Here is a 25,076-nt window from a genome sequence, read left to right on the forward strand (position 1 = left end):
TATGAAAGGTGTTCAGTATCAATAGTCACTAAGAAAACTCAATGAAATACTACTATGATGAAAAATTCGTCAGAACAAGTATGGGTATGCCTGGCAGGGTGTACGAGAACTGGAACTCTCACACGCTGCTCGTGGGGATGTACACCACTTGGGGAAGCAATTTGGCAGCTTCCTAACGAGTTACAAACACTTGCCTAGCCATTTCGCTACCAGGTATTTACCCAAGAAAAATGAAAGCATATATCCAAGATTTGCATGGGAAAGTTCATAGCAGCTTTATTTGTAACAGCCAAACACTGTTAACAACCCAAATGTCCATCAGCAAGTGAGTGGATAAACAACAAATTGTGGCCTATCCATACAATGTAATACTGCAAAATAAATTTAACTTAGGCATAAAAAGGAAGAAACTATTAATATATGCAATGCATGGATGAACCTCAAAGTAATTATGTTGATTGATAAGCCAGACACAGAGTATATCCTGTATGATTTCCATTTACAAAAAGATCTAGAAAATGCAATCTAATGTATAGTGACCGGAATTGAACCAATGGTTGTCCAGGAAAGAGGAGGAAACTTTTAGGGGTGATAGATATGTTCATGATCTTGACCATGGTGATGGCTACACGGAAGCATACACATGTCAAAAACGCATCAAAACTATACATTTTAAATACGTGGTTTACTGTAGGTCAGTAACTCAACAAGGTGTTTTTTAAAAAGAAAAATGTAATCTAGCACCCAGGGTCCCACAACTGGTTAAACGGCAGAGCACGATGGAAATGCAGACGTTTGGAGCCCGCTGACTTTAACTCCTGAGATCCCTGTGACAACGGCACGGAGGAAGGTGCTGGAAGGGAGGACGGCCGAGCGCGTCCCTAGAGGCCGGGGTTAATGATTAACGGGGTCCGCCCCTCCCCGTCGCACTCCCCGCCCGGGGGCGGCCCGAGCGCGGCCCCGCCCGACAGCTGCCCTGTCGCCGCGCCCGCCCTCCCAGCCGCCACCTGCTGCTCGGCCGCGTCGGCGCCCCGCCGGACATGGTGAGCGGGGGTCGCGCGCCGCCGCAAGCGGGGCAGCCCGGTTAGGAAGGGGCGCGCGGGCGGGGCAGAGGAGAGGACGGGGCGCGCCGGGTTTCCCGCCCTGGCCGGTTGCTCAGCCGGGCGGCGGAGAGGGTCCCACCGAGCCCCTTACAAACCAGCCGGGCGCCGGGCTCGGAGAGTCGGCATCTCCCACCCCGGGTGGTGCCCCAGGGGAAGCCGAGGCCGGGAGAGGGATGATGGCAAGTCCCGGTGGCAGCGAGGCCCTATTCAGGCCTGCCCCTAGCTCCTAGGTCGGGGGGCCCTCGGCGCCTCAACGCTGCGGGCGGGGCTTGGTGACCTCCCTGCGCACGGCCGTGGGACCTGGGCTGAGGTGGGGGAAGCACAGCCTGGTGAGCCCGCAGATACTGTCCCCCTTTGTGGCATGGTTCTGTTCTGTATTGACGGGAGGGCGACTGGAGACATAATTGGGTTTCCCTCTGTGTGCCTGTTTACCCCTCTCGCTTGGATCTCTGGCTCAGCCCTCTGTGCTGCCCTCGGCCTCAGAGCCAGCTCCTGGTGCCTCCTTTCAGGCCTGTGCCCAGCAGTGGGGATGTGATTGCTCAGGACCATCCCTCCTCCAGGCTGAGCTTTCCCTTCCTCCCGCCCCCGGAGGTTCTCAGGCCGTCCTCAGCTGTCAGTCATCCAGGGAGATGAAGGTGAGCCCGTGGGGGCAGTGAGGAGAGGGGGCATCTAGCCCCAGAAGAAAGGCTTTATTAAAAAGCCCGTTTCTGGCCCTAAAGCATTAAGAGCAGCTGGGATTGTGGTGACATCTGGGAGGGTATTTTGAAGGCTGTAGCTTGAAGGGAGGGGAGGTGGTGAGGCTGATAGGTGAATGAGGCCCCAGAGATGCAGGGCGTGGGTAATCAGTAACCCCTCTGCACACTTGCCCAGAGACCAAGGCTGAGTCCAGGCCTGACCTGTGATTTACTAAGCAAACAGTGCCCCTCCCCCTCCCTGAGCCCAGATCTCTGGGGGGTTTTGTCAGTTCAGCCCCTGCTGTGAAATTTGGGGGTTCCGGAAGACTCTGAAGAGAAAGGAGGGCCTCCTAGGAGCTCACTAGTACCCACCCACTCCTTTCAGAGCTGAAGAATTCAACAGTGAGTTCTGATGCCTTGGCTGACATCTGGTCATCCAGTTGCTTGGAATACACGGATAGCTTATCAGCCATTGAGAAAGGCCAGGTCTAGAACAGACAGGGTTGGGTACATGATGCAGACCTCTGCTGCCATCTCTAGCCTTCCGGAGCCCAGGAGAGGAGGCAGACCAAGCTGGATTAAGTCCAAAGAGAATACTCATTTTCAAGGAGAGAGTGCCACAGTGCATTCCCAGTTCACCCCAAACCTGTAAGGCCTGTCCCAGGAAGGCTCCTTAAAAAGGTGGATGACATTCCCTTAATAACAGCGGAATTTACTCAAGTGTCTCATTGGCTCCTCTTGCTGATCTATGAAGTTCTTGTTCCCTTTCACCCTTGAAGCCAAGGGAGATGACTGCCACAGGGCCACCTGGCTGGTGAATGGCAGAAGTGGGGCTTGAGCAAGTCCTGCAAAAACTCCAGTCTGCAACTGTCCCGTTAACAGCTACATTAACCCCCCTCACATTCTCTTCCTAGGCCCCACTGATTCCCTTTTAATGTAGCACGCCACAGTTTCTGTCCTCAGGTAGCTTCCAGTACCCTAAATTCTGGGGTCTTTTAAGCTCCTAGACCTGGATCCTCCTAGAGGATGGAACTGACCTTTGCCTCCTGTTCTGACAGTTCTACTCATAGCCTGAAGTGTGCCAGTTTGGACTGCCTTGAGAGCACTTGCACAATAGGGAAATAGGATGGGGCACTGGTTTGCCAGTTGCCTCCCCTTTTGGGATTGAGCTCTATGGCTTGGGCTTCCCAAGCTGTCAGAATAGAAAAAAAGATGGAAATTGGAGACCTAGGCTTGGCAGCCGGGAGCCAAATGCTACATGGGAGCATGATGGAGTACCCACTGGGAGGTAATGCCAGTCATTAACTAGTTTCTAATCATCACCTGGAACCTGCTTTAAGTGCTAGTTCCTTTGCCCAGCCCCAGGGATGCTGACGCACACAGCCACTTTGAGAACGATGCCTATGTTCATTTCCCTGCTGGGCCTGTTTCCTCTTCAATACACATGACAAGTAATGGTAAGGGTGTGGGAGTGAGCTAGATAAGGTCCTTAATAGAAAAAGGAAGGTTAGACAGCTTGGGGTACTCTTTGCCTAAAAGGCTGTATGGGTGACACACAGCATCCAGGCTTGATTTTGCTTACTCCCTCATTAACAGAGACCAAGTTTGTTCTCCCAGGGGTGCCCTCTGTAAGGCTTTGAGTGCAGGGGTGGGGGAGGAGTGTTTCTCAGTCCCAGTGACTTGCATTATACCTCAGGATTTTCTGTGGTCTGAGTGGAACATGAAATCTAAAAACCTGTCAGTGCAGAAGCCAGAGTCCCATCTCCAAAGCAGATACCTCCCCATCAATTGTTTTGGACCAGCTCCCCTTGTGTCACCAGAGCAGCCAGTGCAGACTGGCTAAATTACCCCACAGACCTCGGGCCCTCTCTTTGTCTTGTAAAAAGAAAGGCCCTTGGGACTTTGTTTTTTTCCTCTCCTAGGCTGGCAAAGCACACAGGCTGAGCGCAGAAGAAAGGGACCAGCTGCTGCCAAACCTGAGGGCTGTGGGGTGGAATGAGCTGGAAGGCCGAGATGCCATCTTCAAGCAGTTTCATTTCAAAGATTTCAATAGGGTACGGCATGAGGGTGGAAGAGTTTTCTGAGACTGGGGCTGATGGGGCCACACTACAGAAATTCTCTCCCCTGACGTCCTGTTAGCCATGACTCTCAGGCACTACACTAATCCAGCTTACTGGGGAAGTGTCACCCTTGGAGAGTGGACAGTAGGGAGAAAGGTCCTGGGCTCTCCGTACCTGAACTTATAGGAACAATCCTTAGAGGGGATAGTTCAAGTTGGAAACAAATGTACATCTGAAGACAGCTTAGTAGATAATCAAGAGATTGGCCAAGACTAAAAACCTCTCTGGTTTCCACCTTCTTAGTGATTTGGTAACAAGACTCTTCCTACTGCAGAAAGCCCGCTTCGAACTCCACCCCCAGAACCAGTGGCAGGATGGTGGTGGGATGATTCAAGCTAGGGAGGTCTCCTTGTTTTAAGGAGCTAGTCCACCCTCCTGTATATAGACCTTGCACTACCATAAGGAGGTGTCCAGTAGTCCTCTCAGAATACTAACCCGGGTCTCACTTCACTAAACAGGCTTTTGGCTTCATGACAAGAGTGGCCCTGCAGGCTGAGAAACTGGACCACCATCCTGAATGGTTTAACGTGTACAACAAGGTGAGTGATGTGTGCTCATGGGGTTCAGTTCCAAGAACTCCGTGTCATTCTGAAGGGCCCTTCCATGGACTTCCCCGTGGGCCCTCCTCACCCAGAGGCTGACTGTCCACTCCTCCTTTTGGGCTTTCTGAGAATGAACATTAATACCTGTGGAAAAAGTTCAGTCTCACTACAAATTAAAGAAATGCAAATTGAAACACTCAAGGTTAAAGTAAACATTGACAAGACATTAAGGAAGCAAAAACTAAGGGAGGCAAGGCTGTGGGAATCGAGTGTATTCACTGTTAACAGTTCTAAATGGCTAAACGTTTCTGGAGATAGGAAGGAAGAATGGAAAAATAAGAAATCTGAACTAATACCCTTGCACAACAAACAGATAAGATTGTATGCTGAATGAATTCCATCATCAAGTGCCTACCGTGTGCCAAGAGCTATGCTGGGCTCCAAAAAACATGATGGTTTTAAGAAATGACCTGTAAAGGGTTAGCATGGAGGAGACAGAGTAGGTTTTTGGTCTCATCTTTAGCTTTTAGGTTGCTCTTGGTATTTGGGTGTTTCATTTTTATTTTATAGTTGAACTCACATTATTTGTGGAGATGTAACAGAAGACAGTTGTGCACTACTGTGGGAAGATTTGCCAGAAAGACAGCCCCCAGGGAATGTAGTGACTGGCTGCTATTCTGGAGCTCTTAATGGGGCTGAGCCCAGTGGCCAGTGACTCCCCTGCTCTTAGGTGAGGTCTGTGGAATCAGCTGGTCCTGAATCTCTGGTTTTGTTTCAGGTCCACATCACCCTGAGCACCCATGAATGTGCAGGCCTTTCAGAACGGGACATAAACCTGGCCAGCTTCATTGAACAAGTGGCAGTGTCCATGACATAGGCACTACCCTTCCGCTTCAGATTCCTCAGGGGAAGGGGAACCAGAGAGGGAACAAGGGAGACTGAAATGTTGCTACAGTCAAAACTGACATTGTTGCCTCCGTTGGGGCTGAGTCCTTGCTATGGAAAGAGGAAATGCCAGCACCACTGCCAACATCATGTTGTTTTTTTCCCCACCCTACTCTCTCCACCCTTGGGGCACTGTTACATGTACACTAATTCGAATAAACTCTTTCTTTACAACTTCCCAGCAACAGTCATGTTTCCTTTGCAGGCTTTGTTTTGCTCTCTTTCTAATTAATTTCCCAAGAAACTGTGATGGAAGTTGTGTCTAGGATAGACAGTCTTATCTGAGAAACTAGGCTCTAAAGTCAACTCCATCCTACGTAACAAACACGTGTGCTTTTATGACTCAAATAAAACTATTATTTCACTTGGCCTCAGGCTCTAGAATCTTCTTCCCACAGGTCAGTCCCCATTGAGGTCAGCAGACACTTAGAGCACTTAACTCAGCGCAAGGCACCGTTCAAGGCACTCAGGGGAAAAGGGCACCAAACTACCCTGCCTTCGAGTTCACGATCATCTGGGGGAATTAGCAGGTAACAGTTAACTATTACTCGGCAGAATGGATTAAGTTCACAGTAGATGCAAGGATTAGATATGAGCTGGCGGAACACTAAGTGATTAACAAGGGTGGATGGAGGCTCCATCTGAGTTACGCCTCCAAGACCTGAAAAGGATTCTGGAGGCAGAGTGGCTGAGCGAGCATGGTGAGCAAAGACAAACGTGTGCAAGGCACCTGCATCACATGCACAGGGTGAGTGTACCTTCTTCCTGGTGTGCAACACCTGATGGGGGGATTTCTAGTCCTGACAGCTTCTGCAGTTTCTTAGAAGCTTAGCTACTAAGTCTCAAGGCTTGCCTACTTTACTCTGTAGGGGAGATGACAAAAGCCACAGCTTAGGAGGTGACAGGCTGTGTACCATCTAAGCAGATGATAAGCTGATTCACACAGATCAGTCCCCCACCTCAGGAACTCACTAGGACAGAACATTCCCCCGATGCACCATGACTGGGAGAAGGGGGCATCAAGAGCTGTCTTACCCTCTCACAGTGTGCTTGCCACAGGAGTATCATTTCACATATGTTATTATGCAGAAGTCTAGGAAGTCCATCTCCTATTGAGGTCTCACCTATGACCCTCCAACCTGAAGCTGCCTGGGTACTAAGCTGACTTGCAAAGGCCAGGGTCACTTGGAGCAGGCATCTAGCAAAGTCACAATTCTGGATGAGCTGGTCCTGCAACAAGGGCCAGAAAGCAAAGGCAAAGGCTGGTGGTTGAGAAATAAGCATATGGTTGGTTAAGAGGGACTGATGGGGCCCCTTCCCAGCCTATATATATTTATGCCAGGAAGGATTATCAATACCTATGTTAACAGCAAGTTCTCAGCAAAGCTTAATATCAAAACCAACAAGGTTCAGACTGGTCTGCCATCTGCTCCAAGTTTTTCTAAGTGCATTATGACCTGGTGACTGCGGATTAGGGGACAGAAGCCACCAGACATGGAGGTATGGATTATGTATTACACCAGCTTCCTGGCTCTGCTTACACTCATGGATCAAGGGCTGGAAACGCCAACCTAGAGGGCACTACAGCTGCATGAAGCACCTTCATGTGGGACAAAGACACAATACTTTTCATAAATAATTATGTTTATTCTAAAATTCATGCAAATGATTGAAACTACAGGGGAGGCTGTTAAGGAGAGATTATGACAAAGCAGCACAAGGAGTAAGGCAGTAAAGATCCAACTCAGTTAAAGGCACTCGACAGCTGACTGCTTACCCAGGCTATAGCTGGTGGCTAGCCATCATTACATCTGTCACTACTGGGTCCAGCTAAGAGTGGCTAGTTACTACCAAGAACCAGCAGAGAAGGCAAGGGGGCCCACAGCTGTAAGGAGCAGGTATAAGCACGCAGCCATTTCTTGGATGGGCCAGGCCTCCTAACCAAACATATCCTGGCCCCGCTGTCTCGAGGGTTTACCCCAAAGCAAGTAGGTGCTCAGGCAACCGAGTCATTTGGCAGAAAACCAGAGCAAGGACGGCATTCCTCAGCCTGATTCTGGCCAAGTCCAAATAGGCTGAAAGAATGAAAAGCTGGGTTTACCTGAATGGCAGACAGCCTTGAGAACCTGAATAACCCTGCGGAAAGACATCTCACTTCTTATTCATGATGGAGCAAAACACCCAGTGGTTACATATGCAAAGACAATCTGAGGGCGTCTATAAGCTCCCAAACCAAATGCAGAGCTCAGTTAGGCAGAGTCACAGTGCCCAGTGGGCTGGAGCAGACCCCAGATAGCTCAATCCATCATTAAGGTATAAGCAGAAATTTACGATAAAGATGACAGAAAACTTAAGGCAGGACACCCTGGCCCTGGGGAGCTAAAGACTTAAGACAGGTATGACCACCACTCCTGCAGGAGCTATCTATGAAAGTGCTCATAACTGAGTGCGGCTGCTGCTCTCTTGCAGCTGCCTAGTGGCCCTAAGTATTAGTGGTCACACAGCCATTTAACCACAAGGGGGCGATCTCTTACCAGGAGCCAGTTGAAGATGCCACCACAATCTGGGATCTCCTGTGGGTGCCTAAAAATTAACAAATGAATGCAACCATCCACAGTGAGTAATCTGGGACATTTAATTTCTTAATTGCCTTTTAAGAGATTATTGCTGCAGTTGGGAAGGAAGCACTGAGATAGGAATAGAAAGGTTAAAGACAGAAAAGATTTTAAAAGAGTCAAGTACCATTTTCCAAGTATAAAACTTGCTAAGAGTAAAAGCTGGCAAAACTCACATGCTACTTCAAATGCAGAAGTAAGACAGCTTAGTTTTTGCAGAAGTCAATGGGACATTTGCCAGCAACCTGACATCAAGACATTCTACCCAACTCTGCCAAACTAGGTGTTACTATGTGCAGATACATACTGAATGGAAACCCCACAAGTGTTATGTCAAACTAAAGTAAAGCTCATAATCATAAATTAAAAGTGGCTACAGTAGGTCCCTTTGAAAAACACCATCACCTCCAGGCAGCAATGTCGTCAGACCACAGAAGGTGGTCCCAGGAGACTGGAAGCAATGGCACACTCTGTAGAGCACGCTGCTTCTCCATTTTAGCAGCTGACAAACCAGAGCGGTGCCTGCTGGGTGGTTCTGGGCCCCTAGACTTCCTCCAATATAAAGAATGCACTGGAGACCCAAGAGATAATTCCTAACAGCTCCGCCCACAGCTCCTCTCGCAGGAGGTGCCCACCACTTCAGCAACTGGAGGGAATGTGACTCCCACATCCAAAGGATCTCAGCCTCTCTCTCTAACACACATGCACACACAGCCCATGCCAGCCCTGCAATGACACAGCCAGCTAGTGAGTTACTGTGTAGGAGTATGCACCAAAGAACACGTCAGACAAACATGGTAAGGAGCTTGGGGGACATCTGGTCATCTTGGCTCTCCAAGCCAGCATTCCCAGTAAGGGAGGCCAAAGGATACCAGCCTGAAGAGGCTGAATATTCAGGAGTCCCTGAGAAGGGTAATGGAACAGAGGAAAGTTTCTCCTGACTTATCCTAAGTACTCCCCCTATCCAAACAAAAACCTCAACTCAAAAACTGATCCCTTCCCCCTGGGGCTTGGGTCAGGAATAGCCCTCTAATGCTCAGTGCTGAGGAAAAAGGCACACAGTATGTCTTCATTTGAACAGGACAGTGGCTCAACCCAGACAAAAGGGTCCCCTGCAGGAGAGAAGAGGCCAGGAAGTGGGCACAGGGTTTGGTCCCTGCACCACCCTGAGCAACTAGTCTTATGAAGGAATCCCAGGCCCTAGACCATAACTGACACTTGCCATCATGTTTTCCTTTTCCAAAATGTTTACCTCATTCTAGCCAAGGCTGAGAAGCATCCAGCACCTGAGGCTAAACTGCCATAGTACCTCTGGGAGCTGAATAAAGGAGGAAGAGGCAGGAAGAACACAAAATGGGGAGAAATGTTCCTTGCCTTGGAGGCTATCACAGGCTCTTTGCACCCACCATGGGTAATCACCACAACCTGTAAAGGTACTTTGAGCTGTTCTTCAGGCAGACATGTTCTCCTACACGATGGCCTGCAGCGGCGGGGCAGGGGAGGACCACCACCAACTTTGGTGACATGTACTTGAATTAGGTGCTCATCTTCCTCTGATACTTCGAAAAATATAGAAAAGGGTCTGATTTCTGATTACCACCAGCCCAAGAGAAGGTTCAGGTGTGCTTTGAATACTGCCAATTCAAAGAGGCAGCACCAGGACCAGAGAGTTCTAGATTCTCTAGGAAATCATGTTCTCTTCCTAATTCCTGAAAGCAAGAACAAAGAAATGCAAGCATTTCTAATTTCAAACAAGAATCTCCAGGCATAGTGGCAACCAAGTATCAATGGGGACTGCAAGTACAGAAGAGGACCGATGGACTACTCCACACCTGCCTTAGCCGACTGGGCCGGTATGCCGACCATGCCAATCCTGCATAATAGTAACAATGGCCTGGTCAATCTGTCCCAGTAAAACAAAATGAGCTGCAACAAAAGTGACTCTGAGACAAGTAACCTACTCAAAGAGGAGGGCTGAACAAGCCTCCCACTCAGAGCACACCTACCACCCACCTAGGGAAACATGTTAACCAAATGCTTCCTACCTGACCAGCCAATCTGCTGGAGATAACGAACACCCTTTTCACCTCATAAACTGTACCCTAGCTTCCCAGAGGCATCAGGACAGGTCAGAGCTACCACATAGTCATTAAGGGAAGTTAAAGGTAGAGAGGTTAGAGAAGGAAACCGTTAAAACAATTCCTAAGACAACATTAAGAACAAGGGCAAAACAATTACATAATGGAATCCTCCAGGGTCTTCATATTAAAAATCACAAAAGGATGATAAAAAGAGGAACAGGAATCCTGAGGATCAAGCTGTCTCGTGGTCGGTCTCATTGTGCTCTAGGGAGCAAGACCAGCATGTTAAATAAAACTGTGCGTGGCTTGTTCCACACCCAGAGAGCCTTCTGAAAGCCAGAAGACCCTTGGGGCCAGAAAGAGTCTGGGCTTAGCGAGGTTTTGGAGAACCATTCATCTGGCTGCTCTGAGTTACAGTGTCCGTGATGTAAAGGCTGTCCAAGAAGACTGAGGACAATTCTGCCACCAGGTTCCTGTCAACAGTTGTCTGGGCCATGCCGTAGACCGCACCCTGCAAATCCAGTCAAAGAATCATTATTAGTGATGAGGGGTAGAGGACAAAAATAAAGCTGTGGCTATCATCTCCCCCTCCCCTATGTGCCCTCTCCTCCTCACTCCACTCCCACCCCAGGCACCATTCTGTCAGAAAGACACCTGGCTCAGTAAATTGCCCACAGGACTTTCCAGTCTGCCTTTCTGCCCAAAGGCACTATCCTATGGCATTTTCTTAGAAAACTTCACAGGAAACACGCTTATTGCCTTCCCTGTGTCAAAATTCTCTTTCCAAATGTATATTATCACCACCTGCCATTGTATATAGTACTTTCAAATTTACAAGGTGCTTTAAATACAGTCTCTCTCTCATTTGAGATTTAAAAACCTTGGGAATGGATGAGGCAGAAACCATCAGCTCCAATTAATAAGGAAAGGGGTTTGCAAAAAAGGGACAAAGGCAAGAACAGACTCAAGAACATCTGATTCTTGCAAAACTCCCCCCCAACACCTAAATTTCCTCAGGATGAAAAAACCCCATGAATTCCTACCATTCCTGTGGTCTTGGCTTTAGGATTCTTCATGATTTGAGTGACAGATTCCCGGACATCCTTTAGGAACTGTATGGCTACTCGCTTCTGAGTGTGCACTAACGTGATGCAGAAATGAATACTATGGGAGAAGAGAGAGACAAGGAGAGGTGAACCTTGGAAAAAGAAAAAATAAGTGTTCTACAACAAAGCAGCCTCAAATACAGGAATTTACTGGCTGCTTCTTCACGTCACCTGTACCAGGGGCAGCCATCCAAGTTGTTCCCAGTCCTGGGAAATCAGAGCTCTCAAATACATGGTTGTCAAGCATGGGCTGAAATGGGGGTTTCATGGCCTCAGCATGATCAAGTACCATCCAGACAGAATAAACACAGCTGTCTCTTCTGTCCCACCCCTGCCCTCAAAAACTGGCAACTGCTATGCCTTCAACCACATGACCCCACAATGGGATGCTTTTTATCTTAGATGATAAACTCTCATGGAAATAAAGCCAAATGGCTGGGGTCTCAAAGGACTTCAGGTCAAAGAAGAAACTCCCCACTGACCCTCACCCACCCCCAGAGGGAGAGTGAGCACAAAGGGCTTGTGAAAAGTAGAGAAAATGGGGATGGATGGAACCGGCAATGGCGCCAATATGTGAAAGGGCCAGGGCACATGGAGGACACTGAAGAGGCCTATTCTGCTGGTGTGGAGAGTTTATTCAAAAGTATCATGGATGATTAGATTAGAGAAGCATATTAAAAAGACAGGAGCAGGGCTGAATGATTATTAGAGACCCTCTGGCAGGCTCTGAGCTAAGTATTACTGAGTATTAAAAAGTCAGTGTAAGAGCCATCTGACGGCTGTGCCCAAGATGTATCAGAGTCTACAGCCTAGAAAGAGAATGCGGGAAAATGGTCTCAGGACTGACCACAGGGCTCAAGATGCTGCCACCTAATTTTGCCAGCTTTAAAGTTAATGGTCTTTTTCCTGATATTGAATAACTCCAGGTGGCAAGACAGAAATCCCATAGATGCTACAGCTGCCCCTGAAGTGCTGGGCTCTAGAAGTCAGTCTGTACTTCAGGTCACCCTGCTACTCAAGTTTTTCAAAAGTCATGGAGCAAAGGAAGGGAAAGAGGCTTCTTCAAGCTTACCTGGGTGGGAACTGCAATTGGTTCAAGCTCCACCCCTTAGCAGTCATCAGGTTAAAAAGTCGGTAGATGTCAAAATCACGGGAGCCCAGAGCAATGACTGACAATTGTGGATTCCCAAAAACAAAGATACCTTTGATATTTTCCAGTCTTAAATCAAACAAAAAGTAAACAGAAAGGAAATTCAGCCACATATGTTCCTCTGGCCATCATCTCTAACCATCTAACATCTCCCTCATAACACAATATATAACCATTTGGGGGGTTAATTTTCTCCTCTTTTCAAGCAAGGTGGCTAGGCTGAGATAAGTGGTTCCTAAACATTACAAATATTCAAAAGCCCAAACCCCATCAGTGAATCACTGGCTCCTAACCTGTCTGCCCAACTCCTAAATTATGATATGCTCCAAGGAGCATCTGAGACATAAAGATGTATTTTTAAAAAATTATGGAAAAATAATCCCTCCATCTCTACAGTTTAAAAGGTCATATATGTGATCCCTCAAGTAGGAAATGGTACAGCAGTTCTCAACAGATGGGTATATCAGAACCATATGCAGACTTTTTCAAATGAGACAGGCCTACTGGCTGCTTTCACTCACCCTCATGATTCTGAGAAAACCTCCCCAATCCCAGTGACACACACAGAGACACAGGCAGGTAATACGTGCACAGGTATGTCAGACAAAGCATGTGGCCCAGTTCTAACATTAGTTTAACCCCAATTTCATCATACCCCCTTTACCCCACACCTTCTGCCCCCATCTGCTATTCTTTTCATACTCCAGTGATTCTCCACATGTGATTCCTACACCAGCAGTATCAGTATCCTCTGGTAACTTCCTAGAAAAGCAAATCCTCAGACCGTCATTCTCATTCTGCTCAATCAGAAGTCTAGGAGTAGGGCCCTGCAATCTACATTTTAACAAGCACTCCAGGAGATAAGGATGCATGTTTAAGTTTGAGAACCACTGGCTTAACCATTAAACTGTACTTCAGCATTTGAAAAGCTGCCAGTTGGTAAGACATCCTTGGAGACAAGATGGCCTACAGGTGAAACCCTGACTGAATCTCCAAGTCACAGCAGAGCAAGGAAGCTTATCCTCCCAACCCACACTCCTAAACTGCCATCCTAAACCACTGGTCACTCAGGGGATGGCAATCGGGCTGGGATAGGGGTGCTTGGCCACGCAGATGCCTTGAACCTACTAGCAGACAAAGCAAGAGACAAGGCAGAATCCCAATCTTCCACACATACTCTGACTTGAGGATGCGAGTAGTTTTGATGATCTGTTTGGTAGCTTCAACATAGCCGCTCTCACCGAAGTGCATCAAGGCAGCCCAACAGGCTGCACTAATGCCACCAGGCCGGGAGCCCGCGATGGTTGGGGAAGCATAGATGCCACCCTGCCAATCTGTACCAACGAAGAACTGATAGCTCCTGTACTTCTTGTCACTGTACAACACCACTGAAGAGCCTTTGGGGGCGTAGCCATACTGGGGGCAGGGAAGAAGCAGACAGGTGAGTGTGCAGTTCTGTATGGTAGACGTAACACTGAACTCTCATCATGCAAATTTGTCCTTCATGTATGTTTCTCTCTGTTCCCCACTCACATTAAGAAGTCAAACTTCAAAGGCTAAAGAGTAGAAGGAACTTAAGGGATGGAGTATAAATTCTCTGTTTTAGGGATGAGGAATCCAGGGCCCAGGAAGAACAATGTCTTATCCAGTTACTGAGTTTTTTTCCTCTTTCTCACCCAGCATGTGGTTTGCCTTAATTAGAATATTACTCCAAGGCAGTATAACAGTATGGAAGCAAAGATAAATTTCCACCAGAAAGCAGCAAAAGGATCGAATTCAAGTCACTTGGAGCAACTAAAATAATAACCTGACTCCCTCCCTGTGTCTTTTGCTCCATGTTACACTTCCTTTTTAAGAATATCATGGTGTTCAGAATCTGGAGGCTTACGTGACCCAGCCTTAAAATAAACTTTGTACTTGGTTTCCATAAAGAAAATGTGCTCTCTTAATTAACTCTCCCTAAAGCTTACTAATTCCACTCTCTGAACCACACAAGGATAGAAAGAAAAAGGGCATAGGAGCTGTGTGTGTCTGGGTCCCAAGGTGAATCAAATCAGATCCTGACTGAAGATTTGTTGATCATTTTGAGTTTGGAAAACAGATCTTTATTACACGTTAGTTTAAAACAAGCTGTGAAAGTGAAATCAAAGCAAGGCACACATTCCTGAGGTTGCTAGGCCTTCCACATCTGGATATATAAAAGAGTTCCTAACTGATCTAGACTCTGTCTTAGTCCATATGGATGGCAGGCATAGACATTTCAAACATTACAAGCCAAACATTACTGAGCACGTAAGTTCTTCCCTTTTTCCAAAGCATTATTCCATCAACATACTCCTGTCATTTAATTGCAGGAGCCCCAGTAGCATGAGAGCTGCTACATCCTCTTAGGAATCCCAATATCAACCTCACCTTCACCCTCAACCCCAAACAATCTCAAGCCTTCAGGGAACTTTTTTGTAAAGGCCACTAGACTACATGTTCAAGTTATACAGTCAGTGGCTTCAGAAATTCTCTTAGCCATAGAACACAAAGATAAAGGTTCCTTTTCATTACTGCTTGTCACTTCTATCACCATACCCTGTCACCTCAATCAGCTGCTCTGGTGAACCAGATTCAATTTTATATTTGTGGGGAAAGCCAATGCCTTAGTCAATTTATTTTGTTGAAAACAGTCAAAATAATCAACTGTCTACTCTGATTACCATTTGTTCTCTTCCCTGGCTCACCTTATGGGTATCTGCTGAAATGCTGGTCACACCCTTCACCCGGAAATCAAATGGCTGCTCCAGTGGGTATCCTGCTTTCTCCATGAAGGTGATGAGGAAGCCCCCCAGACAAGCATCTACATGCAGAGGCACTTTATATTTGACAGCCAGCTAGTTTCCAAAAACAAAGACCATAAGAGAATTTTATTTATAACCCTGTAACAAAAATTTGCAAAACATGGGTGGAAAGGTAGGCTATAACCATGAGGACATAATGTACATGTCTTTGATGTTTTAAAAAACTAGCTATTTTTGACATTCCTAAAAAACTCATCTTTCTAATGTATTTAGCCTTTAAAATAATTCATCTGGAATGTGCTATCTATTTTATATTCAAAGATTCAGGGCTCAAACTCAGTGTAGAATCAATCAGGAAATGAGTACAGTCTGACTCAGGCTGCCTCTGTAGGGGGTGAAAAGGCCCTGCAGTAGGACTGCAGGGTGGGGAAGGATGAAGGGGGTGCTACGGGCAGCACACTGAAAACCACCCTCCAGTATGCATGCCCCTAAATGCAGATTATCTCCTGATCTGAACTGAAACGTCCCTACTCTTTCAGAATATTCAATTTAAACAAATCCTTTTTCCTCCTATTACCCAGCCCCTGTAGCAGAAGCTAGCATCTTTCAGAGGCTCCAAACAGAGCCACGGGGCTTACGTAGGGTAGATGAGAGCTGATCAGCACTGCTGAGCTCAAATCTAAACTGAGAAGTGTTTTTCTTGCCAAGTACTGCATGAGCAGATACTATTTTAAAATCTAAATTCGACTGCCTAGTAGCCCATTTCTCTCACATACCTTGGCCACTTCAGGGACGGGATCTATCACACCATGAGGAAACTGTGGGGTAGAACAGACAAGCATGGCAGTGTTCCTGGAGATGGCTCTTCTCATTGCCTAGGGGTTTAAAGTTCAAAGGAAACGAGGAGCTGTGTCACAATTACTCTTTTCTTTTGCTGCCAAGAACAATCTAGGCAACTAACTGAGAATTTTAGTTTCACTGGTGCCCCTCCTTCACCGCTCCAACCTGAGAAAACTGCCTCCCCAGCACGGTGGCAGAGTACAAATTTGGCCAGATGGGTACATTTAGGGAAAGAGTCTGAGAGCATAATAAACAAACAGCAACATCACTGTAGGGATAAAAAGAATATTGGGCTAAGAGGCGAAAAGCCAAATGGGAGTCCTAGACCCACCTACTAGCAGTTAAAACCTTGAGTAAACTGCTTAACTTCCCCCAGTCTGTTTCCTCATCTGTGAACTGCAACAGTATGAACAGCTTGTGTGGCCTCCCTGGGCCGTCTTAAGGCTCAAATGTGACGTCAACAGCGCTGTGAAAACTAGAGAGCTCTTCTACACAGGACATAAAAGAAATTACCAAAGGAGCATTATTCAGCCTTAAAAAAGAAATTCTGCCATTTGTGGCAACATGGATGAACCTCGATGGCATTATGCTGAATTAAATAAGCCAGAACAGAAAGACAAATACTGCTTGATCTCACTTATATGTGGAGTCTTTAAACAGTCAAATTCATAGAAGCAAAGAGTAGAACAGTGGCTGTCAGGGACTGGAAAATGAGGGAAATGGGGAAATGTTAGTCAAGGGGTACCAAGCTTCAGTTAAGCAAGACAACTAAATTCTGGAGATCTAATGTATGGCCATGTGACTACACTGCACAATACTGCACTGTAATCCTAAAATTTGCTTAGAGATCTAAAGGGTAGTCTTAAGTATTTAAGCATGGGGGAAAAAAAGAAAATGGTAACTACGTGAGGTGATGGATATGTTAAATAGCTTGATTGTGGTGATTATTTTTTCATAATATATACACAAATCAAAACATCAAGTTATAAATCTCAACTATATACTATTTATAATTTGTCAATTAATTTGTCAGTTAAAACTTCAATAAAGATGGGAAGGGGAGGAGATAATGCTAGTGTTAATAAATTGGATAGTTTGCTCCTGAAAAAAAAAATTACTATTACAATACTAATTCAGGCCAATCAAATCCACACTGAGAGTCTTGGGGCAAGTTCACCCACGTTCATTTTACAAACAGAGGAGAAAGTGGTGTTGCTGCAGCAAAATCCACATCTTTAAAGTTTCAAGTTAGGGACAAAATCATCTTCCTTTTGCACCTCATGAATTTCTGAAAACACTCAAGCTGCAAACACTCACTACTGCCCCAGGGCAGCTGGTACAACTCTGGGGGCTATGGTGAAAGGCAGTTAGAGCCCATGTGCCTGTGACACTGGAAAAAGCTAGTCAATCAGGTGCGCTTCCTGCTTCTCACAGCCCAAGGCAGACAGTGGCCCTTCAGAGGAACTCACCCGAACATCCACCTCCATCATTTTGTTCAGTGGAACCCGTACAATCCTCATCCCAAAATAATGGGCTGCTTTATCAAACGCAGCATGGGCACTTTGGGGGGCCACACTGAGTGACAGGGGAGAAGAGAATAATGAAATTCAGATTAAAACAGGGTTCAAGAGAGGGCACAATTCGCAGGATCTAAGTCACCAGTAGCAAACTTCTGATTATTTTCCCTCAAATTTTAAAGTGTTTATTTAGATTGTTTAACTTTTTTTAAGCACAAACAAAAAGAGGTAAACAGTTTTTCTATAGAAATCTTTTCGCTACTATTTAGGAAATCATTTCGGCAACAGAAGAAGAAATTAGAGCTGATAGGTAATAAAATAAACAATAGGGAATTTGGATCAGATTGACAGAAGTACTGCCTTCTACTGGTTGGCTATCCAAAGACAGGCATCTCAATGGGGAGCAAGCTTTCTGTAACACACATTTTAACAAAAACCACAGGACTGCTTCACAGGCAAGTTAAAACGGCCATCAAGCACCAAATCAGTGGTCCCCTCCATCTCTGAAAGATCACGATCCTATGAGAAACTAAAATGCTCATTTTTCCTACATACTTCAAAGCAGCATTTCAAATAGAATCGAAAAGGAAACTGAGTCACGGTTAAGTATGTGCTTCTAGACTTTTCTCAGTTATTCCACTCTTACAAATTAACCTGCTCCCTTTAAGGGAGAAAAGTCTCTTATTAAGTACCAAGCACTGAAGATTTATGTATGAAGAAAGACGGCAGCCTGATTTATACTCTTAGGCTAAGTATGAATCATACCATGAGATCATGTGCAATAAAACCCTTAATCACTGACACTTGTGGGAAAAGCATTAATCTAAAAGATGCAGTATAAACACACTGTACGAGGAGAGAATCTAGAGGACAAAATGCAACCAAATGTCAAAATTATGTCCATGGGGTAGCAATATGAGTACATCTCAACAAGATTTAAAGAATTGTTCCTCCCAGAAAATAGCCCTCAGGCTTAAATTTTCTTAGGGTGGGAGCACCTGACATTGCCTATTATATTTAAATAATTTTCACTTAACTAAGATAAGTAGAGAGCTTTCTTTAGGCTCCAGATAATTTATAGTAAATATCAGAAAATTCAAAGATGTAGTCCTGTAACTCCGTCGCTGTTAGAGAAAGTCTCATTCTTACTTACAGCATAAGCCATGCATAAATTTGGGGAGGGGGGTGGGAAATGGAAAACCTTTAAAATTAACTGGCTGATCCACTTAGGATTTCACCAAATAAGAAAGAGATAAGGATTAAGAGCACAGGACAGGAGGAAAGAGGGCTAGAATTGCCCAAGGAAAAAAACAGCAGAAAATACACTTGCCAGCCTGTTTTATACATCAGTACTCCTAACAGACAAATCTGAAAGGGGAAAAAAAGAGCCACACATACATACATTTCTGGAGTTTTGATCCCATTCTCAAAAGCCAGGTCCCGATAAGCTTTGCAGGCCATGAGTATGCTTTCTGTCCCCCCAGAGGTCACCTATAATAAAAAGAGATGCCATTTGTGGAGGAAAGTTAGGAATAGCTATCAGCATGCACCTCTTACCTTTGTCTTGACAGCGTCTGATGCAGAAACAGGTAAGGTCTTGGATGCATGCTGCAGAACAAACATTGCTACATCTTCCAGAAGGAAAACCTGGCTTCGTTGGTTAAGTGCAATTCTGGGTCAGAAGAGTAAACACTACTAAATAAGAATGAGCAGAGGGTCCACACTGTATGGACAAATGCACAACTGCCCAGATCCTACCTGTATACAATCTGTTGTTCTTTTCATTATTTGTCCTGTTGAAGATAGGATAGGACATTTTACACCATTCAAAAGCATGAGTATTATTGACTTGCATTTAAATTTTCAATGCCCACTGAGGAATGTGTAATTATGAAGTTACAATTCTAGTAAACTATTCAATACATTAGAAGACTAAGAAGAGACATTCAGACATTCCAAAGTGAACTTGTGATTCTGACAAATTTGAAAGACAAAAGCAGAAGCCTCTACTTAGAAGTTTGCTATCTTATTTATCTGAAATTGAAACAAAAATCCTAATGTTTTTAAATGCAGCAAAATATTGTCCTGAGGCTAGGCCAAACCCCTGTGATAGAGGCGAATTATTTTACCAGTGTTGAAACAAAAATACTCAAGAGGTCATTTTGTTCATCCTATTTTCCTCACTGGACTACAAACTCATGAAGGTGGGGACCAATCTATTCATGACAATATTTCTAGCACCTAGTTCAGTAGAAGACACCTAAGAGACCCTCAATTACACATCTTAATGCCTAATTTGACTCTTAGCAAACCACGATCATGGGCATGTCATACCCATCAGGCTATCTTTTGGTCTAAAAGTAGATCATTGGTATCTAAAAATAGATCATTTCACAAACAGAAATAAAGAAAAGCCACAGCACTGAGCCAGACAGATATTTTCCTAGATATATCATCTCTGAAGATTCATATAATCTTAGTTTTTTTCATTTTACAGATGAGGAAACTGAGCCCCTGTGAGACTAAAGTAGTCACCAATGTCATCCACTAGCATCTATTGCTAAGTAAAATTTTCTATGTTTTTGTATTTAGTGTAGCTTAATATGAGATGGAATGGCAGATGGTGATTTACTCAAATCTCCTAAAATAATATCCACATATAGGACAAGAATATTATTGGACACAAAATTCCAGTGGGCAGGAGTTGTACAGAAGATCAGTGGAGAAAACTTAGTTATTTTTTGACTCAGGAAGTCTGTATGAAACACGTGACCATCATACACAAAGAAATGCACTGAACTTGGGCACAGGACCCTTGTTTATAGGTCTCTGCATTTCCAGGCTGGAGAACACAAAATGCTTACAGTTGAGGCCAGCTCTGCAAATCAGCAGAACATCCTGTGGTCTAGCACAAAACCTCAGAATGTCACATAAAGAGCCAAACTGTTGTGAACAAAGTTGGGAAAAACCAGCAAAGTCCAATTCTAGCACGCCAATCGCTTACTGAAGACTGGTAATGACCTAAGCAAAAATATTCCCAAACCCCTAGTCACCCACTTCACAAGTCCTATTTTAGTTTAATAACTAATTGAATCAACATCATTCGTAGGTAAATGCCAGTGTACTTTTGACTGTAATGCAGGAGCACCCAAACTCTACTTGAATTTTTATTTCTGATCCCCCAGTTCTGTGTTTAAATATGCTCCTATCCTCCCATTTCCCTTAGCCCTCTGTGCCCAAAGAAAAATGGAAATCTGACTGTAAATTAGGGAGAGAGGCCTCACTGACTTCTCATGTTAGTCAACTTCTTCCAACCCTTAAAAAACTCTCACTCTAATATATGATATGCACGACAGAAAAGAAAAGCTCAAAACATGACCTATTTGGAAATTTTTCTTTGAGATGCTGTTTTAGACCCAGTGGCACTTGCACAAGCTAAGACTGCTTTTTGGGGTAACCTAATTTCTTTTAGTATATGAAGTCACCTCCCATCCATTCTAACTGAGGCAAATGAAGTTAATAAAAGGTGAGGCAGTTTAAAATGGAAGAACAGAAAAATGAGAAAAGCTTAAGACCTTAGTTGGGAACAGGCTGAAGATTGCCCAGTCATCTGGGCTTTTATTCTTGCATCTCACCTCTGACCTGTCTTCACTAAAAGCAGCTCACCAAGAGAGAGACAGAGAGAAAGAGAAACTCAAATAACCTCAGAGGTAATTAGTTCTCTTACAAAAATCTAAGTATTAAAAGAGACTGGAGAACTTAGACTATTCTTCTCCTGATCCCTGACATAACCACTAAGAAAAAGATCATAATGGGAAAGGTATGGTTTAACTGTAGCAATGAAAAAAAAAATCCTAGGGTTGGATTTCTGGACTAAAATGGAAGACTGAAACTACATCACAGATTTTTTTCTTCCCTAATACTTAACAAGAATAAGGGAAAAAAGTAGAAAAATCCTGCAATAACAGCCACCAAACAAGGAGAGAGATAATCTAATGCAACAAACTTCAAATACAAGTTTCCTGTAGATGTTCTAAAACTCTAGGTGTTCCTACTTTTACACTCAAAAACAAGTTTCTAAAGCACAGCAGAAAGCAAAACACAGTTCCTAATCTTTCCTCCAAGCCCTGAAAATAGACTGGATAAGTCAGCAAAACACTGAGAATTCCCATTAGTACCCCCAAATCTTTAGAAAAGTAACTGGAGGGGGTTTTCTTCTCTTCAGATCAGTGAGTGGTAGACGTGGCAGCTAGTGAGGTAAAAACAAAATGGGGAAGGAAAATATCAGGACTGACTCTTTAAAGTGAAGACTTCAGGGATACCAGATGGGTTAAAGAAATAAATAATCAAAGCCCAAAGGGTATTACCCTCTTCTAACTAGGCAGAGTGAACCCTAGTAGGTAACTTTTAACAAAATCTCAGAAGAAACCTAGATAGTCTAATGTAAGTGAAACAAAGCTTTAGCTGAGCCCTGCCCTCAACCAAGTAATTTCAGATAAGCAATCATCCATCAGCATCAGAATATACAGAATGTGTACAGAGTCACCAAAGCATGAGCCAAAATGAAAGAAAATGGCATGGTAACTACTCAAACACAAAAAGGAGAAAAGTAGCATACAAAATAAAAGCCCAACTCAGAAGGTAACAACCTAAGGAAGAGAAGGAAATTCCCTAGAATTGTTTCTTACTATAGGACAGTATCAGTAAGAGCATGAATTCAAGAAAACGAGTGGAAAGAATGGACACTCCAACAAGAAAATGAGAGGGCAGACCCAAAAGGATACTAACAGCACCGACACAGACCTAATAAATACACCGGACAGCAGCAAACAATAAAAAGTGCTGAGAATAAAAATACTGATTCAGAGGAAAGGTTCAAGGCAAGTTTAGTGAATCCAGATGAAAAGGACAGAGATTGAATGGTCAATGCCACTCCACACTCACAGAATTATGTCCATCTGGCAGGTCATACACAAAACAAAAGGCGTGCAGAGAAGAGTAACGAATGGCTGGAAATCTGTGAAATCATATTCTCTAAGGACCAATCTAGTATCGTAGGAAAACTGGGAAAAAGAAGATCCAGAGAGAAAGGCTTTCAAATACAGAAAAGTCTCTCAAATGGGAGAAAAAAAACAATTATGAAACTTCTATTTCCAGCAATATAGATTATATACCTTGGGCAACCCTCCTACCTGAGGCAACTAAAAAGGCTGATAAAACATCAAATAATAATTTTTATATCCAACCTTGAGCTAACATGAAGGAATATACTGAATCCTGAAACAAAGCAAAATCAAAAATCCTACAAGGTGAGTGAGTGGCAAAGCAGGCTTTGAGAATTGCTGCCAACCCCAAGAGATCTCAAATTCCCACTCTGACGAATGAACAGGAGATAAATTTAGGGCTCATCCAAGGTGAGAGATCTAATAGGAGATGGCTGAAAAAATCAGGCCAACACCCACACTCTTAGGGGTACAAAAAATAAAACCCCACTTGTGCAGAAGGGAACAGCAAGAAAAACTGCTCTTCACAGCCCTGATGCTCAGATAAAGAAAAATAAGGATTTCTCAAGAATATATAACAAAACAGCTTTTATGTGAGTTTATGATCTGAATTCACACTATGTCTGTATTACAAAACTACAAGCTAAGAATTGGACTTAAAGTGGTTCAATGCGCAGCACTTCCCAGCAACTCCTTGGCAATTGACAGGGGCAATTACAAACCTTCTCTAGAAGAACTTAATGTCAACCTAGGCCTAAAAGTTAGATTCTCAGTAAAATAAATGACTCACAGTAAAAAACAAAAACAAAACATGAGGACACATGACAACACGAGTGCAATTACTGAAACAAGCAGAGAAGGCTCATGAATAATGGAATTATCAGACAGACAGAATATAAAATGATTATGTGCAATATATCTAAATAAATAAAACACAAGACAATGAAAGGGACTATAAAGAACAAATGAACAGATTAAAAAAAAAAACCAAACCATTCTCAAGAATGAAAAATACAGTAAATGAAACTTAAAAACCCAATGGAAGAACTAAGAGTAGATTAGACACAATCAAAGGCAGAATAAATAAAAGCCCTGCTCCAACAATTATCAACTAACAGCCCATCTTTCTTCTATCTCAACTGGCCCAGCCATTGTTGTTACAGAATACCAGCTGTTCTCTAACAGTTATACTTTACAGATTACCTATTTTTTTCAGGCTGCTTTTAAACACAAATTAGATGTGTGTTAGCCTTTTCACTTTATCTTTCATGTCTCTTAACCTCTCTTTTGTATCTTCTATTTGTCTCTCTGGATTTGATTCTGGTTAATTTTTTATCCATCTTGTTCCATAAATTTGACTTAGAAACCATGTAAATATTTTACATAGTTATAAATGAACCAAGGCTCCTTGGACCAATAGCTGGTTCTGGGTCTAGAGCAGAAAATGTGCAAGATGAACCTAGAATATTTAATCAGATAAAAATATTTTGTCAAAAAAAAAGGAAAGAAGAGGATTGACTTAAAGACGGCAGCCTGAGAGGTGAGACAGAAACCTCCTCCCAAAACCACATGTAATATGAAAATAGAGCAAATACAACTAATCCTGAAAGAGCAACAGGAAAAAAGGCTGCAACAGACTGCCTACCCATGGGGAAAAGAGAAGACCTCAACAGAAGATGGTAAAGTACCAAAGCCATGATCCAGAGGGACCCAAGCCCTTCCCCCTCCAGCTCACAGGCAAGAGGAAGAGAAACAGAGCCAGGAAGGGGTGGAGGCCTAGGACTGCTGAGCCATCCACCCCAGAAGATCTTCTCTGAGCGCACAAACCTACATTACATGTTGCTCTGGAGATTAGTGGTGTTGGGAAACTAAGACAAGTGGAATACTTGGAAAGACTCAGATTCCAACTGCTTATGGAGAATAGGTACCCACAACTGGTCACTCTGGGGCAAAAGAAACACAGGCACTCTGAAAGACTTTCCAAAATCAAAGAGGCTGCTAATGGGGCAAAGATTGCACAGAGCTTGCTGATCAGGAGAAAGGACAGGTGGACAAAACTGTCCCAGTGCACTCAGCCCAGAAGGTTGGAACGTGCAGGAGCCTGAGGCGCTCCATTCCCCTGGCTGGCAACACAGCTCCAAGGCTCCACACTGTGAAACTCAGCCTGCCGCTCCTTCCTCCCAGCTGGCACTGGCTTGCAACCCTGATGCCCCTGCCATTGCAACAGGCCAGCCAGAGGGTGGCCCCAGCTATGACAGGTACAAGGGCATAGCACAGAGGCTCCTCCCTGCACACTCAGACCATTGGCCCTGGCAATAGAGGCATGCACTGCATCTGGGAAGCAGAAAAGACCTCTTTCCTCCTAGCATATACCAGCGCCACTTGCCTGCAACCCCAGCGATCGCTCCAGGGGGGCTGAGGGCAGCTCCAGAGAGTAGTTTCTGTGCAATAAAGGGCGCCACCTACAGCAAGTTATTGTTACATATATGAAATGTCAAATGAACCTGGTACAAACCAAAATCCTACAAGTACCAGAAAGTTAAACTGAATTCATCAATCTTCCTGAAAAAGATTTCAAAGTAAAAAGTATAAAC

The 25,076-nt window shown here is 44.4% G+C and overlaps 2 protein-coding genes across 6 annotated transcripts in view; one reads left to right on the forward strand and one right to left on the reverse strand.

Moving 5' to 3' along the window:
* Positions 1 to 843: 843 nt before the first annotated feature.
* On the forward strand, positions 844 to 5,562 carry PCBD1 (pterin-4 alpha-carbinolamine dehydratase 1). 4 transcript variants are annotated; one of them, XM_017661747.3, is made up of 5 exons: positions 933 to 1,043; positions 1,613 to 1,738; positions 3,700 to 3,831; positions 4,356 to 4,436; positions 5,218 to 5,562. In XM_017661747.3, the coding sequence occupies exons 1-5, from the start codon at positions 1,041 to 1,043 to the stop codon at positions 5,314 to 5,316; spliced, it is 441 nt and encodes a 146-aa protein (XP_017517236.3). In that variant the 5' UTR covers positions 933 to 1,040; the 3' UTR covers positions 5,317 to 5,562. The 4 variants fall into 4 exon arrangements, with proteins under 4 accessions (XP_036854723.1, XP_017517237.2, XP_017517236.3 ...); XM_073240897.1 differs by lacking the exon at positions 933 to 1,043 and adding an exon at positions 1,144 to 1,432; XM_017661748.3 differs by lacking the exon at positions 1,613 to 1,738 and having other exon boundaries at positions 890 to 1,043.
* Positions 5,563 to 7,010: 1,448 nt separating this feature from the next.
* The window catches only part of SGPL1 (sphingosine-1-phosphate lyase 1), a 68,903-nt gene continuing 50,837 nt past the window's right edge, over positions 7,011 to 25,076 (reverse strand). For both annotated transcript variants that reach the window (XM_073240896.1, XM_036998826.2), the window contains exons 8-15: positions 18,882 to 18,970; positions 17,432 to 17,537; positions 15,899 to 15,997; positions 15,066 to 15,215; positions 13,514 to 13,752; positions 12,259 to 12,405; positions 11,124 to 11,244; positions 7,011 to 10,591 (exon numbers count right to left, since the gene is read on the reverse strand). In XM_073240896.1, coding sequence (XP_073096997.1) covers positions 10,451 to 10,591; positions 11,124 to 11,244; positions 12,259 to 12,405; positions 13,514 to 13,752; positions 15,066 to 15,215; positions 15,899 to 15,997; positions 17,432 to 17,537; positions 18,882 to 18,970 — 1,092 coding nt within the window. In that variant the 3' untranslated portion in view covers positions 7,011 to 10,450. The remainder of the gene's footprint in view (positions 10,592 to 11,123; positions 11,245 to 12,258; positions 12,406 to 13,513; positions 13,753 to 15,065; positions 15,216 to 15,898; positions 15,998 to 17,431; positions 17,538 to 18,881; positions 18,971 to 25,076) is intronic.

This window comes from Manis javanica, chromosome 7 (assembly GCF_040802235.1).
Source record: "Manis javanica isolate MJ-LG chromosome 7, MJ_LKY, whole genome shotgun sequence".
Classification (NCBI taxonomy): Eukaryota; Metazoa; Chordata; class Mammalia; order Pholidota; family Manidae; genus Manis; species Manis javanica.